The sequence below is a fragment of the Hyposmocoma kahamanoa genome, unplaced genomic scaffold, assembly GCF_003589595.1.
Source record: "Hyposmocoma kahamanoa isolate Upper Pololo Valley unplaced genomic scaffold, ASM358959v1 120, whole genome shotgun sequence".
Lineage (NCBI taxonomy): Eukaryota > Metazoa > Arthropoda > Insecta > Lepidoptera > Cosmopterigidae > Hyposmocoma > Hyposmocoma kahamanoa.
In genome coordinates, this window is record NW_020653415.1 from 188381 (window position 1) to 208918 (window position 20538).

At 36.0% G+C, this 20538-nt stretch overlaps 1 protein-coding gene across 5 annotated transcripts in view; it reads right to left on the reverse strand.

Moving 5' to 3' along the window:
- The window catches only part of LOC113240089 (oxysterol-binding protein 1), a 63033-nt gene that overhangs the window by 15315 nt on the left and 27180 nt on the right, over nucleotides 1-20538 (reverse strand). For 4 of the 5 annotated variants that reach the window (XR_003311235.1, XM_026477301.1, XM_026477299.1 and 1 more), the window contains exons 5-7: nucleotides 13720-13841; nucleotides 12385-12462; nucleotides 2535-2633 (exon numbers count right to left, since the gene is read on the reverse strand). Coding sequence is in view for 4 of the 5 variants with exons in the window: in XM_026477301.1 (XP_026333086.1) it covers nucleotides 2535-2633; nucleotides 12385-12462; nucleotides 13720-13841 (299 nt within the window). In the remaining variant the exon portion in view is untranslated. The remainder of the gene's footprint in view (nucleotides 1-2534; nucleotides 2634-12384; nucleotides 12463-13719; nucleotides 13842-20538) is intronic. The other variant, XM_026477300.1, reaches the window with a different exon arrangement.

A 20538-nucleotide genomic window follows, 5' to 3' on the forward strand; every position in this document is an offset into this window, starting at 1 on the left:
CTGGATACATCTTATTGTCTCGCTCACATATAATGGTTTAGAGGGAGAAACACGCAGACGCCCGCTTTGCTTTGGCGTGCTCTGCTCACGCGCAGTCCTACGCTAACGTTTGTTGTGTTGTGTACTGTGAACTGTGCGATATCTTACCTTGATCTTTATTTTACTTTGTTTAACCCTCCCGGACTTTTGATTTTCTTGTGAAATGGCAGACGTTTGTATTTTGTGTACACGATCATTACGGCAACGTCGTAGACATTTCATAGTTTACAGTACAGTACATACATGCTTATACGCCATAATGACTAATTACAAGATTAATGAACTAAAAATGACGACATTTCTCTAAAACATTTAATTTTACAAAGAGCCCCTATTAAAATGCAACGGGCAAAAAGACAATGTTAGCATGTGAATTTAGCAATACCGAAAGTATATAATATTTTTGCTATTTTTACTCTAAAAATTGAGTTACATTATTTTGGCGCCGGGCCTGGGGTAATTTTGTATGGGATTTGGCGGATCTCCTTTCCAGTAGAAGCTGAATATGGTGTTTTTGAGCCCATAAATTCTTGCAAGCAAAATTAGGTAGTACTGCAATGACGTTACAATTTAAATGAAATGTTTTAGTTTTTACATTTCGTTATATGTCACTACGGTTGTATAGATTAACCTCGGACGTTTTATTTGTGGTTTTTGAATCAGACCCGACGTCCATTTGTTGGTAGGTCAATGTTTACACTGATTCGTCTTATCGCTTCATCATTAGAGTACAATAGGTCTAAATAATGAGCCGTCTCAGTAACACACGTGTCACCTATATAGTGCAAACAACTAGTTTAAATATCTTTACGTATTGGCACTTAATTTCAAACTTGATAAACGTCATGCGGAAATAACTTCGTTGAATTAGTAAGAAAAGAATCGACAGTCGGTATTTTACGACAAAGTACAAAAAAAAACAAAAAATAAAAAGACAGGTACAACAGGCGGTCTTATTGCTATATAGCAATCTCTTCCATGCAACCTTCGGGTTACAGGAAAAACTGTGAGATAGTAATTAATTGAGAGTGCAACAGAAGACGTATTTAAAACATATATGTGCACATGCACAAATGAAAAAGAAAGATATTCATAAAAATAGTCTAAAACAGACATCCAAAATAATAGTAATAAATAAATAAAATACTTAAATAAATAAAAATAAATAAATAACAAAAAAATACATATGATTACACAAAATGAAAGAAGAATTATATAAAACATAATAATAACAACACATAAGATCTAAAACAGGTAAGAACATGAGAAAAAAATTAAGAGTGTAAGATAATGAGCTTTGAGAGGAGTTTTGAAAGACCAAACAGACTTAGTGCGTTACATACAGGTTTAAAAAAAACGGCCTGATGATTAACGAAATAATTCAGTACTAGAATTCAGAAGAAGCAGTGAGTAAAAGAAGTGTTAATGGTTTTATAACCCTATTATAATAGAAAGGATAAGTCCTTGAAAGAGATCGCGGCGCGAATAATATATCTTCAACTATATATCCTCTGTCGAACAAAAAAAGAATCATCAAAATCGATTCATAAATTGAGTTATCGCGTGTGCGCTCGCGCGCGCTGCACGCGTGCTGTATGCGTGCAATTAAATACATGTTACCGTATTTATGTCTCTCGCGAGCCTTTCGCAAACAGGCGCATGTGCGACGCATTCGCTAGATTTGTACATACCCTAACATACATACAAAAAAATACAGTCCAATTCTGTCCTCGTAACGAATAAAGGCACAACTATGCTTACTTCATATAGCAGTTGTGCCTTTTTTCGTTCTGAGGGCAAAATTGAGAAACTCCTTTTTTTAAGTCTGTAATTATCGACAGAATATGAAAAACGTTTAATGTAAAAGCATTCGCAACTATCTTTTTTATGATATTAGTAGGATGAATAAGTTGTGCGCATGGTGGTATGCGACACACTTATCCATAGCAGTTGTTGTACCACGCAAAAGAATCGCAAAGATCCGAGTGGCCCTGTCACTGCGCCCATCACCTTGAGACATAGTTGCCAAATGTCATGTCCTTGTAATTTCACCTGCACCTTTAAAATTGGACTGCTTTGCGACAGAAACAGGTGAAAAATGAACTCTTTAGCAAGGAGCTATACTGCTACTAAATCTTTTAGTAGCAGTAGAGCTTCTTGTGAAAGTGTTTGTCCAGGGAAATACTGCCACCGTACCCATTTCTGCCGCCAAGCAGTAATGTGAGCATTACTGCGTTCCGATTTAGAAGGGTAAGAGTGCTGGAGAAATTATAGGCCCATGCGACTTGTCAACTTATGTCTCAGGGTGACGGGCGTCGTCGCAGTGCCCATTTAAAGATCTTTGCGATTTAAAGCTATGAATGACGCTGCAACTGTTATGGATAGGCGCGTCGCTTACCACCAGTCGCACGACCTATTCGTCCCGTCACTTGGTAGTGTAGAAAAAAAATCTAGGTAAAATAAGATGTAGGTCCCTCAAGGACGTTGGTACTCACCCATACTTTGATGTCTTCTTTGGGCTTAGTGACGGTACTGGCCGCCTCCTCAGACACGCCACCCATATTTTCGCCTTCTTTGTCCTTCACGAATACGACCTAGAACACCAAACAAAGGCGCGCAATGACTTCGCTGTACATTGCCAACAAAAAGTAATAAATCATTACTTGATTTAATTATATTACCGTTTAAGATAATAAAGTGATGTTAATGAATTATTCTTGATATTTTTTCTAAGTGTAACGTTTTTTGAGAAATCAAATCAATGATCTCTAAATCATTAACAATTTTAAGAACCTGCACCGATAACAAACTATAACAAAAATGACCATATAATATAATCTTTATTTTAGCTCTACACATTTCTATCACCGGAACAAACAATATCGAAGTAATATTGTAATCTATTAATTGTAATTAGTTTCATTTTGCGATTATGTTTAGAAAAAAATTTAAAACAAGCAGATGAAATGGATGGAAATGGCTGAAAAAGTTCCACTTGAATAGCAAATGAGTTATTGTGCCATAAGACTACGGCATACTTCCACTTCTAGAGTACCAGAAGACGGGCGAAAGCTTGTTATTGTGCTCTATACCCGGGGCGAAGGGTACATGTTACATGTTCTATAACCTTATCTAAGATATTGACTCATCTAGGCTCAAATTATATTAATCAACGACATTTTTATATAGTTCATCCGGTGTACCATTACTATGTACAATTCTTTTGAATAGAACGCCTAAAATTCCACAAACTAAGTACCTCTCTTTTTTACTACAATGACAGAGAACAAAAAGTAAAGAGAACGGGCACTTTCCGCCCCTCCCTAGCTTTAGATACCGCACCACGCCTCGCACATTGCCGGTCACTTTGACTGAACGACAACAAGGCTGCCGGCGCGCCGCGGCGAGCCGTTTTCAGACGAAGACGGCTTTGATATTTGAATATACTGCCCTGATAAGACGAAAAGCGCTATCTCAATCGGAGTAAGTTTTGAGAAAATCGACTCTTTATAAATTGCATTTTATGTAATTGTATTGTGTTTAAAAACACTTCTTAGTGGTTTTTTAAATGTTTTAAGTTAGATAGCGGTATTTCTATTATACCATTAGATGCGAAATTATTGTAGCTATTGAATGGTATAAAAAAACGAAAAAAGCTTATCTCAGAGATTGCGCCTTTCGGCTTAGCAGGGCAGTATAGTTTTCATTGATTCATTACGAAACTTGTACGTTAATATAAAACATTATTTCACATTACTATTTATAAAGGTCGTGAATAGTGCTGTGTACGGCTGTTTATCATTATTTTCTGAAAGATGAAACGAAGTAAGTAAGTAAAAAAAACTTATGTCTGAGACTCATTCAGTTGTTTTCTTCATTTATTTACTGCAGAGTAATATAATGTATGTATGAAAATACAGATTTATTATATCAATATAATGAGGCGCCATGACTTCGTGAGCTAGTTAGTAGACAAGGGTTCTCGAATTTTCAATTCATATTGCCGATAAATATTACGTAAGTAGCGAATATACCTAATTATTAACTAAGTAATGATGATCAACTTGGACACGCAATTTCAAATACCTTGGTTACCTTATTTAAAAGTACATGTCCAAAATATAAAATTTTAAGTGCTTTTAATATATTTTTTAAATAAATGTTCAATATTACTCTAGTTAGTGAGTTAATGAAAAATATGATATTATATCGATATAAATACGTAATAGATGTGTGTAATTATTAGGATGGATTGATTCTATTAATAGAATCATAGATGATAGATTCGCGTTAGCATTTTCACTATGTTGCCGCTCTGATCACGTAAGGTAATAGTGCAAGAAAGTGATGGGTGACCCTGCCACTTCACGCACACATTTGCGCATGTGCAGATAGCGCCTTGCTGTATGTAGTAGTAGTAGGTAAATGATTTCGACCGTTGTATGGAGTGTCCGGGGTGTGACAATGATAAACGTCTTTATTCTGGCCTGTTTTCACGCACCCAAAGTACAGACTAAACCGAAAGATACCGACTTATGATAGAGTTAGAAAAATTAGGACCGCACAGGTGCAAGCGAGAAGCATAAACAGTCTCGTTTAGGTCGGTGTTCTCTCTCTCTCTCTCTCTCTCCCTTTCTCTACTCTGCAAAAATAACATTTTCACTTCTCATGCTCTTGAAAGTTCGTATTTATGTTGGGTGTAGGCTGCACAAAATAGGATTTTATGCTCTAGTGCATAAAATAAAATCGTCGTTTAAGACCGAGGCAATGACGCCTGCGCCAACAGCCACGCACACTAGAACTTTATAAGATAAAGTTTTACTAATTAAATTTTTATTTCGATCTTTGTATTAATAATTATAATAAAGTTTTACTTTTATTTTTTAAATCCCTGTTATGTCTAATTGTTGTAATTTTACTTTCAATTTAAATTAAATAATCGTTTATTTGTAATATTGCTGTTTAATTTCTTCGCAATCGAAGAAAAAAGCAGAGTGTATAACTCGTTCATAAAACCCATTTTACCCATTTTATCCACACTCGTTTTTTGCACTTGTTGTACAATCTACCATTTCACTTCTGATGTTCTAAAAGTACATGTTTATAGGCCTACGTAAAGGGAGTAAAGTGCATCCTTTAATCCCTAGGGACTAAAAAGTAACTAATTTTTCAATTTAGTTTGAGTGAACAAACTGAAACAGCCAGTAGTACACTCGATTTTAGTTCCGTGCTTTTTCCGAATAGACGGTGGCGCCATATTATTTTTCCGCGTTAGTGCGTTTGTTATAACTGTGTCGTGGTTGGGAAAAAAAATACCGCGAAAGCTTCAGAATTTTGGTTCGTAATTTTATTGCAGAACGACATAGAATAATTATAACCAGAAATAGAGACGAAATGTCATTTAATTTGTTTGAAAATTATTCTGCCAAATCAATACTGTGACAACTGCGCACCGACTGGCCAGCCCGAATTCGAAACAATTTACTGGTGTCGTCAATGGTTTCACTTCAAATCGACCAGTTTAATTTGAGCTTTGCTATAATGGACGAAAATAGAAAAATTACATATTTAATATTTAAATACCTATGAAGTCCGTTCCGTTTGTTTTGTAATTAGATGTTTTGCCGTTTTTCCCACTCCAAATGCCCCCATTATCTTTATTACAATAAATACAGAATATTTTTGGAATATACAGAGCCGTACAAACAGGTCAGTTGTTGGCGCTGTACTATTTCAGCTTTCTAATTTGTGATTTCAGCACAAACGCGAGTTGGTTTTTAAGTGATATAAGGCCGATTTGCCTGATGAGTTGCCAGGGGTGGATGGCCCTTATTTCGTCTCTATTACTAGTTGTTGTGGTTGGTTATACTCGATGCAGAGCGAAAACGATAGTAATATTTTTTTCTCGCAATCGAATTGAAAAGTAAAGTTTTTTCCTCGAGACTAAAAACCAATATAAACCCTCGGAGTAATTAATAGACACGGGTGACTAACCATCTTGGCTATATATTGGCTTGTTTTAGTTCCTCGATAAAAAATATACTATTTTAAATAGACGGATTACAATGTTTGTTTAAAGTGAAATTGGCGGTTTACTCGCTTTATTTATGAATTTGTTTTTTTGTTTGGAGATCAGCGAGAGCAAGTAAATGTAAAACACAACCAATCACCTGGCCTTGAAAGTATGGAATTCACTGTATTATGAGTACCAGAGCAACATGCACTCCGGGGCATTATCCGGAACACCAGGACCAGGTTTAGAACAGTAGAGCTCCTTGTGAAAGAGTTCGTCCAGGGTAGTACTGCCACCTTACCTATTTCTGCCACCAAGCAGTAATGTCAGCATTACTGTTTTCCGCTTTTGAAAGGTAAGGGTGCTGGTGAAATTACAGGCACATGGGACTTCTCAATTTATGTCTCAGAGTGACGGGCGCAGTGGCATTGCCCCTTAGATCTTTGCGATTTAAAACTCGTGTGTGGCACCGCAACTGTTATGGACAGGCGTGTAGCTTACCATCAGGCGCACTTGTTCGTCCCGTCACTTGATATTATAATAAAAAGATACCAAAATCAAATTAGACCTACCTGGAATCGAACCCTCCTCAATCAATGTCCACATTGCAAAAGGTTACTGCATATAAATGTAGAAAATATTATGTCATATGAATATATTCACAATAGAAATTTGTTCCATGAAGTTACTAGAATTATATAAAACGAAAAATGAGGTCATTCAAGCATATGCTGTATACCTACGTCCTACAGCTGCTTACCTATTTCAAATAAATATGCACTGTTCACACTGCCAAATGTCCACGCGACAGATATATACTTTGAAAGCAAAGAGAATAAAGCGTGCTATAGTGTCCTTGTACCCACGCTATGGTTAAATTGAATGTGATTATTACTAAGGTACCAGAAGGAGGGGAGAAAGCGATTTTGAGAATTTTTACATTTCTTTTGTCCTTTGTTTAAAGTTTGTATCGTGACTCACGCATAAATTTAACGATTCAAATAAAAAAAACAAGTGATGGCTAAAGTGTAATACCTACGCTATCCACAAACTGACGTAACTGTAAATTGCGTGTGTACACAAATTTATATCATAACATTTGAATATTTGTATAAACTTATTAACCCTTAAACTCAGCATGCGTATGTTTTCATACGCACAATGCTCTACTACCGTAGGCTCAGCATGCGTATGAATTCATACGCATACGCTACCAATTTGAAAAGATTTTTTTAGTGTAGCCAAATCCTTGTAAGTATTGATGGTTTGTACGTGAAAACAAAGCTGATGGTGTGCTCTTTCATTTGGTGTATAATACTCGTGACCTTTTGTTTGTGGTATCGAGTTATATCAGTTTGAAAATTCCCGGCGAACGAAGTGCTCGCGCGCGTTGTTTGAGTTTATCAAATAAGTGTTTTCAAGTGAAAAGTGAGTGAATTTTGTTCCGATTGCTAATAGAAAATATGCATTGGACTTTTACCTAAGTAATGCTATCATAACATGAATTGTGAGTGCAGTAATACGTAAGTATTTTCACTTTCAAAGTTATCGGTACGACTTTTTCTGTGTTTCAAATACTTTATAATGTGTTATTTGACTAAAAGAAACATTTGGTTGTATATAATATGTAATAATAATACAAGTGCAACATCCTTTTATAGGATTCTGCCTATATTTCTGATCGAAAGCGAATAAATTTCGTAAATTTCTGCTTTTATTTGACATGTTGCAAAAATATGACCGCCATTTTTATACGCCATATTCGCAATAGTGCTTCCATGTCGATGTAGGTGACATCGATAAGACAATCTGTGAACGAAAAGTGTAAAATATTGTTACTTTCATTTTTCCTTTTTTGTTCTAAGATTCGATAACCAAGTATCTAACAAGGTAGGTATAATTGTTAAAAAATAATAAGTGCCGCTACAATATGGATAAAATATTCCGTACCGTTATTTTATAGTAAATAATTGTAAAAATGTTTATTGTACATAATTTATATAGTAGTAAATTGTGGTCTCTGCCTACCCGAGGAAGGTACGATTTTGTGTATGTATTTAATTTATACAGCACTGATAATGTTTTTTAGACGTGGAACCCCGGAAACGAAAGCGTGCCCAATGATTTCATTGATATCCTCAACGATGAGGAGTCTAAGTCAGATGAGGAGATCGTTGAGGAGGAAATTGAACAGGAGGGCGACCTAGCAGCGCAAATCGACCAACTGAACGTGAGTAACAGATAGTATTATACTCAAACATATGTTCGTAGGTAATGTTTATATGCATAAATAAATATTAGACAATATCACATACGTTGCTCTGATCCCAAAGTAAGTAGCTAAAGTAAGTTGTGTTATGGAAATCGGAAACAACGAAGTTACCACTGACACCCAGACCCAAGACAATATGGAAAAGTTAGTTTTTCTACGTTGACCCGGTCGGGAATCAAACGCGGGACCTCCGCATCCGCAGCCCAAATTATAAACATTCATTCACATTCCTATCCAGTGTGGCCGCCCGTGTTCCCTTCATGAAATGCTCAGTTACTTCAAAGCTTATCTTAATGTGCCAATAGACGGTCCAGTGGGAATCAGATTTGTTTAGTTAGTGCAAATTCTTTAGCAAAGTACTTCAGAGAAACAAAGCGTGACTCTGTCCTGCCTTGCTACCTGCTCTGCCAGACGCGACCCTTTTTTTTTTGGAGTGTTGTTTGTTTCACTATAAAGTGGCCCCACTTTGTAGTGAAACAAAGAAGGGTCACATTTACTTTTGCTATGATTTATGCCACTTACGTTAACAAAACTGATTTCAAAGAATTTCGTTATGAGCATAAGTGGTTGAGTTAACCATAACAAGAGGTGTAGGCGATAATGTTGTATAGGGTAGGATAAAAAATATACATGCGTCTCACATTGTAAATTGGGTATTTTTGTTAAGATAAATGTTGGTCGTAGTTACGATATTTTTGAAATATTGTGCTAGTAATAACAATTTTGTTTCATTGCAGCTATTATCTGGAAGTAATATTTTCGTGGTGCAGAGCGACGGAACTCTGGCTCCTATGGCGAGGCCAGAACCCATATCAGACGTTGTGTAAGTATTATTATGCTCTAATTAGGTACAAAACTATCACAATATTTGTATACAGATGTTCTTATTCTATAGTATCTTTCTTTTCTTTACAGAGCCAGCGATACCGACGAGGAAGAGGAGCAAGCCAACGAGTTAGTTTCATGGGCTAGTAGCAGAGTTTTTTCGATAATCATTATACTGCCCATAACGCATCGACCATAATATATCGATTTATCGATATATTATCGTAAGACAGTTTATGTACGAGAGTGATAACATTATATGACCTTACCACTCGTGATAAAAAAGAAATAATTTGTTTATATGATTATGATTATGATATATTGCATCTGGTTTGGTGTTGGTGGTGCAGGAGTTCATTATTTTATAATAAGTTGTCAAAAAAAACTTCGATATTGTATCGTAAGACCTTTTATGTACCCATTCGTCTCTTTTTTTCACTTTTAGTATTTAGTAGCATGGTTCATCATTTGTACGTGATTTATCGATACCTCAATCGGCATCGGTACATCACTATTTCACTCAACTTTTTCATACAAATAAGTGACGGTTTTGATTATGATTTTCTTTTATATTTTGTTTGAATGACGTCTAAAATGAGTGTAACAGAGAAAAATACAGTTATTCTGTTACAATATACGTTGTTTTATTTCACCTGAAAAATCTTTCTAGTAAGAGTATAAGACAAAAGAAAAACGAGATGCAAATGGGGTATCCCTATCTCATAAAGCCTTGCTTGTTATTATCTGTTGAATATTTCTATAATTCAATGTATGTTTCAATGAAATAAGTATATTTTCTTCAAATGAAACTAATTTATTTTCCAATTTGGTTGAAGATCAACAATTACTTGATAATACAAATTTACATTCGCTATCCGACAGTCAGAAAATGGCCGCTTAGTTCTAAGGCATTTAGCTCTGTTATCTTTATTGAAAGACATAAAACCACTTATGTAGGATTTTTAGCTATACATTCAACATTACAAATTGTATAACTTATTTGATCGAAGTTGCCTAATATTTTCAAAAATGATTTATTTACAACCAACACCTACTATTTTTCCTTGTGTGTAAGTTTGTCGAGTAATTATAATGGTATGAGGTGATAAATCCCTTTGAATTACTGACCACAAAAATACAACATTATCGCAGAATACTTTTTTTTTTATTTCAAGTAAAACCGTTTGATAGTTTTTGAATTATCGCAACTTTTGTAAATGTCGGCAAATATTTACTATCGTTGCCATGACAGCGTGCGAGCTTACGGGTGTAAAGTATGACACATGTCAAAAGAGTATAAGGGTTAAATATGCGAGCTAGAATCGTTTCTTTAACAATGAATATATCATTGACTTACAAATAAATGGACGACGGGTCTAATACAAAAACCACGAAAAAAATGTCCCAAGTCAACCTATTCGAAATTTAAATTGTAATGTCATCGCAGTATCGCGCTGTCAGTCGAACAAATGAAGACTAAAGCGTAGTTTGGCGCTCTGTATACGATTTTAGCGCCTTACAAGTGAGGACACTTTTTAGCGCGGACCCGACGTCCATATAATTGTAAGTCAATGGAATATATAATAATTTTGAATAAAACGTACTTTATGTACGAAACAAGTGAGGCGTCACTTGCTCGAAAAAAGGCTACAGTTTCAGCGTCCGGTTCATTGCAAATTTTACCCGACATTGTAAATTCTATCGATAAGCTTGAATCTAAACTCCATAGTTTAGCCCACCGGCGCAAAGTTGTCCGTCTGTTGGTTTTCTACAGAATATATTTCGGTGAGTGTGCCCGTGAGCTCCATCAGCTCATCTCGCCCGCCTCCTTTTACCATCGGACATCCGGACGTACGGCGAGATATCATCCTTACTTAGTAGATATTCCCTTCAGGCGTACTAAACGCTTTTCATCATCTTTTATTATGCGCACAGCCCAGGAATGGAATTCTCTGGCTGCGACTGTGTTTCAGAACTCATACAGCCCGGGTATCTTTGAAGTGCGACTGAATAGGCATCTTCTGGGCGAGCTCGTTCCTTCGTAGGTCCTATCTTTGCTCCAGAGCTAGGTAGTGGTCAAGAGCAAGTCCATTTCATAAAAAAAAAATATAGAAATATAAATATCAGCTTACACGCATCCACTGCTGGACATAAGCCTCCCATTGACGACATTTTTGTTACACGACTATTCTTTTTTTTTTTTTGTAAATGTAACGTAAGTCAATGTCTGAATAAGTCAATTAAATTTCTTGAGTAATTAACTAAAATTTCCCGTGAACTTTTGAATTTTACACAACAAATATTATAGTCCTTTTTCTTTCCGCGTACTACCCTTTATAGTGTCGACGCGGCTTGTGTCATTACCAAATGCATTCCACATCCAAATACCACGCGTGACAATAAGGGCCGCCTACACGATTGAGCTTTAGTACAAGACATGTTGCACACGCCAAGTTCACGATTGTGTATCTATCCACGTCTTTACGGAAAACACACAAACATACAAATATGTACTTGGCTTGCTTAAGTTTACTTACGTCGAAGCTTGACCGTGTAGACAGTCAAGTATAGCGGACGTAACGGAGTAAAGTGACATTTGTAGGGATGCCAGTTTCATAAAATTTTAAATAGTTATGTAATTGTTGTCGATAGTTTTATCGACAGACTGTGAAAGAATTTTTTTTAATAAAATTTTGCCAAAAATAACTGAATTGTGAATGTTAGGACGTTCTAATGATTACTATTGCGTTACTGCCTACTTTATTCTTATTTTGACAGTTGGCCTTCTAGTGTCGAGAAAAATGTTTATTAGTATACGTTTTAAGAAGAATTTATTTTAAAGACTGTATTTTTCATAAACATAGTTCAGAATACAGTGTATGTATGAACGAACTTAAAAAATAACAATTGAAACCAACTTGTGCTCAGTAATTGGATGAATAATGTGTCGAAGATGACTCAAATGAAACAAGTTCGGCTATTTGTTCCATAAGCGTGATCAATATTCAATAGATAGTCGATAGAATATTTATCGACAGCGATCGCTAGCTGCTCACAAGCGGGCAACACTTGCGCAATGAACCGCCATTTTACTCCGTCTTCAAAAAAGACAGCATAAATGCACATGGCCACCTTTGACGCGGTCAATTTGCATTAGGAGCCAAATCGTTAGAAAGGAAAATTAGTCTTAAGCAATACAGCGAAGACATCTCAATGAAATGAAAAACGCACTGACCTGCTGTGTTTCGGTTACTGTCTCTCCCTCGGACTCATCCGAACTCTCGCCACTCTTCACTTTGCTCTTTCTGTTAACCTGCAATGCGAACATTCACCGCGTGCTCCATGAATGAAGTATGACGCTATGTGTTAAGGATATATAATAGCGACTGTTAGTTACGTACATTTATTTATGTATTTTACTAAGTGAACATATGAAAGCGAATAACTTGAAGTGCCTAATTCGGTTGATGTATTCATAGTCACCACCAAGCGGTTAATACAAATCAGACCAGGAAAAAGCCTACAGCGTTTCCTTATGTATTAAAATTGCAAAATTTGTACCGACTGCCAAGAGCGTGGCAATTAGAAGTTGAGTGAGATCTTGGCAAGATCCCACACCTGTAAAGTGTTACATCACTATTTGAAGCTGGCTCTATCAACAAACGTGATGGTTTAGTAATAGAAAGAAAAAAAAATACTGTTCCCGTGTACGAAGCCAGACTCGACGGGGATTAATATCCCAATGCATTTCAATACGAAAGCGATTAAACCGTTATTTCAATTATCAATAAAAGATGACTGTAAAAACACATTATGGCAAAACAAAATAGTGTTTGTAAAACATTTTTGTAGTTATATGTTTGTATAATCCTTGTTCCAAATTTTATTATTATGTTATTATAAGTTTCCCCATTTTAAAAACAAGTCGAAAACCTCGTAAGTGGCTAAAACGCTATCCGCGAAAAGCAACAAAAAAAGAAATAGACGCTACAACCGATTTTTGACTACAATAAAAATCAGTAAAAAAACAGTAAAAAATTACTTTACAAAAATACAATATCATATTATATCTAGCATCATTTTTTAATTTAAAATCAAAATTACTTACAAAAATAAGAAACATTGAACCGAACTTGTATCCTGTGATCTTAGAATTATAGAATTCTTCACAAAAAATCCAGAGACAAACTACGAAACGAGAGTATTAAAATAATGAAAATGTTTGTTGGGTCTGAGACCTTAATGGCGTCGTTAGTAAATCACACAGATTAGGGAAAAAACTATGTTCAATTCTTTCTTGCTCCAGAATAAACTTCCGAGTGCAAACGTTTATTGTTTTGTTTATGATAAAGCTGCAGTATTATTGTCGATTAAAACAGTTTTTAATAACAATAGACTAATAGGAATTACGCAGTACATTTTTAAGTTTTTTTTTTCAATCACGTGTCGCCTACGCGTACGTCCTAGGTAGCCTTGGCATAAAAATACTTATTGTACGAATCACGGTATCACGACGAAACGTGGAACAGGTCTTCGCGATGCAGACCATATTGATACTGAGAATACTCACTGGTACTTTCATTACAAAAGCAGTTTTGTCGTCAGCGTTTGACGACACGCCCTCCTCCATGGCATCGAAGAACTCATGGTCCTCATCCTCCGTTTCGTTGCCTTGTCCTGATCCGTTCCCACCTGACAAGATACATAGATAACATTACAGTTTGACCGAAATAAAATTGGTCTAAAGAGCTCCACACATAGAGCGCGGTATTTAAACAAGTGCGACGCGGCGACGCGACGACGCGACGACGGCTTCCTATTGATAGTGTGAAATAAGAACCGCCTCGACCTACGCCAGGCGTCGAGATCTCGATACAAAATTTGCGAGACGCTGCCATTAAGCTCAAGACACAGGGTTATATCTAGTTTGAACATCAGTCTTTCACAATCAAATTGTTACATTGTACGTCATGTCCTTAGATTTAAATTTCACTGTGGAAGAGAATAAGTAAATTATTACTATGGACTACGAAGGATCAATTATCATCGACTCTTGACTGCACTCGACCAGTCAGTCGGGTATCAACTGACTGGTTGAGTGCAGCCACGGGAGGCCTGAAATCGAGTGATAAGTTAACGCGTTCGTGAACAGCAATAGCGCTTGCCGTAAAAGCACTAAGGCCTCCGATTTCGGAGGCCTTAGTGCAATTTGTAATCATCCAAACTTAACTGCCGCGTTTGCGTTAAAAATTTTATTTAGACCTTATTCATAAGGTTTAATTTAAAAATTTAACGCAAACGCGATAGTTAAGTTACATATATGAAAACTTACAATAAGGCCCCTGATCATAATAGTACCGGGATTTTGAAAACCTACAGGCTTTACAATGCGATTTCCGCGTGCTTTCTGTATAGCTGCCGCCTACTGCTTCTCCATAGAGAATAACGTATTGACAAAATTCAATTATTTACATTGAACATTTTATATTGAATCAATTACACAAAGACATGTAGTAACATGTTTTTGTGTTGTAATATTTAAGTACTGTCCACAAACGAGTTAAATACAATTAATTAATTCTCCCGAGTTTAGAAAACTTAAATCCCGAGTACACGGCTGAGCTCTAATGTAAGTAAACTTAAACAAGCCATCTTTGCGTTTTCCGAGACTCGCAAAACCTTTTCACGTACACAGAACCTGCTATGCGCAAATTCACTCGCTGGGAATCATAACCGTGTGAACGGGTCATTAGTTGTGTTTATAGCAGTCAAGGTCAAATATAAATGCATTCTATTACGCGTTTTATGCACGAAAAAGTCGACTCCAAACCAAATTGCATCATAAAACCTTTTATTTTATCAAAGAATCATTCACCAGGGAAGATACCAGTCAAAGGACACGGACAACAATTCGAAATAAATAAAAAAAAACATTAATTTATATTAATGTTTATTAATGAGTACATTATTGTACTCTTTAAAACGAGTAATAGACTGGTACCAGGATTGTACGTAATGGTGAATGCGAAATAAAAATGATGGTCTTAAAATACATGTAAATACGCTGTGATGTATAATGACGCCCATTGCGGTTCATTTTTCTATCAACTACATTCATTGTTGATTTAACAACAATAAGTACTAACTGACGCGCCAATTCTACAAAACCACGCACGATAGGCTATACCCGACAGTCATATTGTACGTTTTGGGGATAGATTAACAAGGTTCCGTTTATATGTGGCTTCATCGTATTTTGGATACTAGCTAATCAAACTTAAGTGTAATTTTGTAGACATGGTTCAAAATCTAAAGTTATGGTTCGTTAAAAATATAACAGATTGCACCTGGGCGCTACATGAGTTAAAACGTTCGTTATCATCATCTTCCATCACACACTTTCTATATCTATTTGCAAAAAATATTTTAATGCAAACGTTTTCAAGTTACATATTTTTACGGGAAACTTCATATTAGATATATTATCATATTATCCACAAAAAGTCAATTAGTAAGAAATATCCAAAATCAAATTCTACTAGTGAAGAGCGCGCACGCAATACCTCCCTAAAATGATGTTGGAATCGTAGGAAAAATAGTAGGGACTAGGGACGCAAAACATTGGTGACGGGTGTCTAAATGTTTTAGGATGAATTGGATAAAATGATTCAACCACTCTCGCAGCAATCCAACGTCCAAACTTTACAAGTTAAGGCAGAGCGAATGAGCCTGGGCTTCCGAGCGGAACACCCTGGTAGTCCCGATCTGGAAAGATCTCTCTCCGCCAGACATAGTAGCGGTTATGCTGGCGGATCAAGAGTTCCATGAGCCAGTGGTCTCCTTCGGTGAAGCGGTGATGTTTCAGAAGGAGGTCGCCGAGTTATCGGGAGAGGGCCGATCGCAGTTACAGGCGATCGGAGCGTCGGCTCCGTTCGCCAGCAAATTTGGCAGCGGCTAGGAGTGCAACGACGAAGAAAAAGGCGCAAATGAGGCGCGACACGAAGACCCAACTTCAAACATTCGTCAATTTCATCGATCTTGTAATATATTGTACGTGAGGCGCACTATAAATTTCCGGAATGAATAAGAAAAAAATACTATAAATGGTCAGAAATTAATTTATTGTTTCTCAAAATATTCTCCGTTAGCGTTAATGCACTTTTTCATACGAATGAACAAATTTTGAAAACATTTATGCCACTCCTCTGTGACAATCTTTGAAATATATTTTTCATACTCTTCGACAGCCTCTTCAGGTGATGAAAATCGTTAATCGCGTAACTGGTTCTTAATTTTTGGAAATAAATAAAAGTCACAAGGTGCAAGGTCGGGACTGTAGACGGGATGGCTCATAAGGTCAACGTTGTTCACTTTCAAAAATTCATTTGTCTGTCTGGCCGTGTGAGAACTGGCATTAACGTGGTGCAAGGCGATACGGCGTTTACAGTTACTTTTACGAAATTTGTCAATAATTTCCGGCAAACAAATGGTCGTGTACCAATCACTATTCACGGTACAACGATTGTCCACAGCAATAGTAGCCACGTGTCCAGTTTTATTAAAAAAAGAAGCAATCATCCGCTTAGAAGCACTTAGCACGCGCGCCACTATTGTTGGTTTCGGCTCATCTCGAAAGACCCATACGCTCGATTGCTGCCTCAGTCAAATTGTGTGGGATCCACCGAGAGCACAGCTTTTTCACACCCAAATCTTTGTGTCGTATTGATTGTATTTGACTCATGCCTATGCCTAAAGATGCCCGAATCTCATGGTATGTGACATCTGTTTTGATCATACGCCGCACAGCATTGATGTTTTTGTTGTTCACCGCAGTGGACGGGCGACCATCACGAAATCCGTCACTGAGATTCGCACGATCGCGTTTAAATTCGGCAAACCAGCTATAAATAGTCATCTTGCATGGCGCTTCATCGCCAAAAGCAGTTTGAAGCCGAGTGAAGCTCCGCTGAGCTGTTAAATTACACTTAAAGTCGTAGAAAATCATACTACGAAAATTTTCACGAGTTAAATCCATGGTGATGTAGACAACCAATTCAGCGTCATTTTAGACGCCACAATGTAAAAACAAGTGACAGTCAGATGAAACAAACTGTACTCTACAGCCAAAGAGTTCCATTTTCAAATGTTGTAATTACTATTTAAATATTGTTTATGTAAGTGGTCAGTTCCGGAAACTTATAGGGCGCCCTATGTATCAACCCAAACATTTCGCAACATCTGTGCAATGGTCTCCTCTCAGGACAGTCACTCTTCTCTATTCCATAAAGCATTCCCTTTTTAGTGGGTACGTTCTAATTTTTATCTAAGTTTTCGTCTATTTGGTATACTTAAGTTCATTCTACTAAAATTGTGACAGAAGATTTTTTTTTAGCAAGAAATGATTTCTGTCCCGCTGGTAATTAATACACAACTGAGCGGAGTTGTACATTAGAAATATAAAAGAAATATAATAGCAATTATGAAGTCACGCCTTCAAACGCAAGATTAAGTGCAGTTTTGCTCTTTATCTGTACTTGTCAGGTCTACCTATCGTGTGTAGGTTGGCGCGGCTTAAGTCTATATTACATACAACAAAGGTCTCGAACACACCGGGTTTCGAAGCACGGAGTCTTTGTTTTTTAGCGCCACTAGTGCCTGGTTCTGATGATTCGCTATGTTTTCCTGATTTATTTATCTGTGATTGTTCTTCCTCCTTTTCAAGTTTCACTTTGTTTTTTAATGTTTTATTTAAAGATTCTTGTGCCTGTTTTGAAATTTTGGATAAATTCACAAATGCTTCTTTAGCGTTTTCTTTTAATAGCAAATTTGCTTTTTTAGTTGTTTCGTTTAACTTTTCATTGGTGTCTTTAACGATTTGATTCAATTTGACATTGAGCTCTTGCGCAGTTAATTTCCCATCTATATTTCTCGCAACTGCGTGCAATTTGGCGGATGCGAGTTGAGCAATCACATTTAGTTGTGCATTGGCTTCAGCTGAAGTCTTTGTCAAATGCTCGCCAGCTTGTTTAGCTGTTTGTTTCAATTTTTCTGTTGCGATCCAGACGGTTTCAGACAATGCCTCGTGCGTAAGGTCTGAAGTTCTTAATGCTTTGTTATTACGAAGTATAGTACCGGCTGCTGATACATTGCCCGGGGACGGAGTAGTAGTAACTGCCGAATACCCAATTTATTACAGCCGTTTAGTTACAGTAAATATTTATTACCTACACCAATTCTAAAATGTCAATTCTATAGCCAAATATTACACCTTGTGTTCGTGAACAAAAAGACGAAGGCTTAGTAATTACTACCTTTAGCTTTCTTGCTATAGTACCATGTAGAAGTATGAAGTGTGCTAATTTATAGTGTTAAATTGTACAAAATGTTTAATCTAAGCAAAATATCACCGTCAAATGTAAACAAAAATGGTGCCAAGTTCATTGATTATCTGAAATGCTTCAATAATTATTAAGTATAAACAAACTAATCTAACTATGTATTTCAAATGTGTCTATCGACTATGGACTATTTTATTCTTATATTCAACTCACAAGCAATAAAACTGGCTAACTATTAGTACCTATACTGCAGCGTGTAAAAATAACAAACAGAATAATAATGGGATTAACTCTTACAATAATTTCGCGTTTTATTGCCATCCAACATTTTTTTAAATTATTAATTTCATGGCATTGGATTGAAGTATTCAAATCCAAGTCAACAGAGAAGAATGTAATATAAAACATTATAATATAATAGAACAATTATTTTTCGAAATATATTTATGACGAATTTAAATACAAAATTGAAACAAACAGTATTTAATAGTTGGATACGGCGGAGAACATCGAGTTCTCTTGTGCCAAATCACTAATGTCACCAACAAGTATTATATGACAACTCCGCAAATCTATATTAGGCCAAGAAGAACAAAAAGTCCTTTGAAACTTCATAATGTTAATGTTCCATACGACTTTAGTGAGTCGGTTTCAAGGTTTTATAAGGTGACTATCACCAATCTTGTGCTTGTTTTGTAGAGGACATAAACAACTTGAAATTTTGTCTTTTTTTCAACTTTGATTCACGCGTACAGAAGTGTGATATGATTTAATTTGAATTTATAGAACTTTCGACTACAATGAATACACAGATAATATTTTTACAACAACATAATATGTCATTGATACATTTTCTACGTCACTAAACTACTTTAAATATTACGGTTATTTATATTCATTATTGTCCCTTAGCAAGACAATGATAGAAATAAATATATTATATTGTATATTTAGCTAATTGATAAAAAATAAAAACACCTGTTTGGGTACACGATAACAATGATAAGACAAAAAAAAATAAAAAAATGTATCTTATTTATGTAAAATAAAAAACAAAATGGTTGGGTCAAACCTGGATCGCTAAATTGCACCGGGTTGACGTCAGTTGGCGCACCGAATAAAGCAGTTGATACATAGTCATAAAACCATTGTAGCGCATCGTTCATTGCATCTACAATTATATCATATTATTGTTTAAAGAACTATTGTCTTTGTTATGGAGTAAATAGAAATATGACAGACTATTTATCTATTTTAATTTGTAGAGTCCAAAACAATGCAAGTATCAAGATTAATGCACTGAGTTAACTCATAAATAGGTAATGCAACATTGACGGCATCTACGAGTACTATTCTAACTACCAAAATATACGAACTATCTCAAATGCAGTTTCAAAGTGTTTCTACCTAATACTTGTGGTAGATGATATCCACAAAGTATTTTTAGGAAATTCATAATGGGTTACATTTTAGCCTGATAAAATGTCTTTGTAAATTGAATACGTAATCACTATATATATCACATTTCGCAATGGCATAAGAGGAGTTACGTCAAAAATTTTTTTCGCTCCATTAGATACAGAATCAGTATTTCATCAAATTTAAATGAGACCACTATCACTACTCTCTTTCTAACAAAAAAGAATCATCAAAATCGGTTCACAAATGCTGGAGTTGTAGCGTAACACACATACAAAAAAAATATAGTCGAATTGAGAACATCCTCCTTTTTTTGAAGTCGGTTAAAAATATAACCCACATCCTCTCCAATTCTTGTAACTTTATCGACTAACATTGTCGAAGGAGATAAGAATTGGAGAGGATGTGGGTTATATTTTTCTGTATTTAATGGAGCAATAAATATTTTTGACGTAATTCCACTTATGCCCATTTCTTTATGACAATAAGTAGTTGTAGACCAAAAACAAGCTTGCAAACAAAATTGCAATTTGCAGATTGCGTATTGTACGTAGATGCCGTTGATATGCGCTATCTTAAGCATATTGTCCAAGTAGGGATTGCAATCCGGAAAAACGGATCCGGTAATCCAG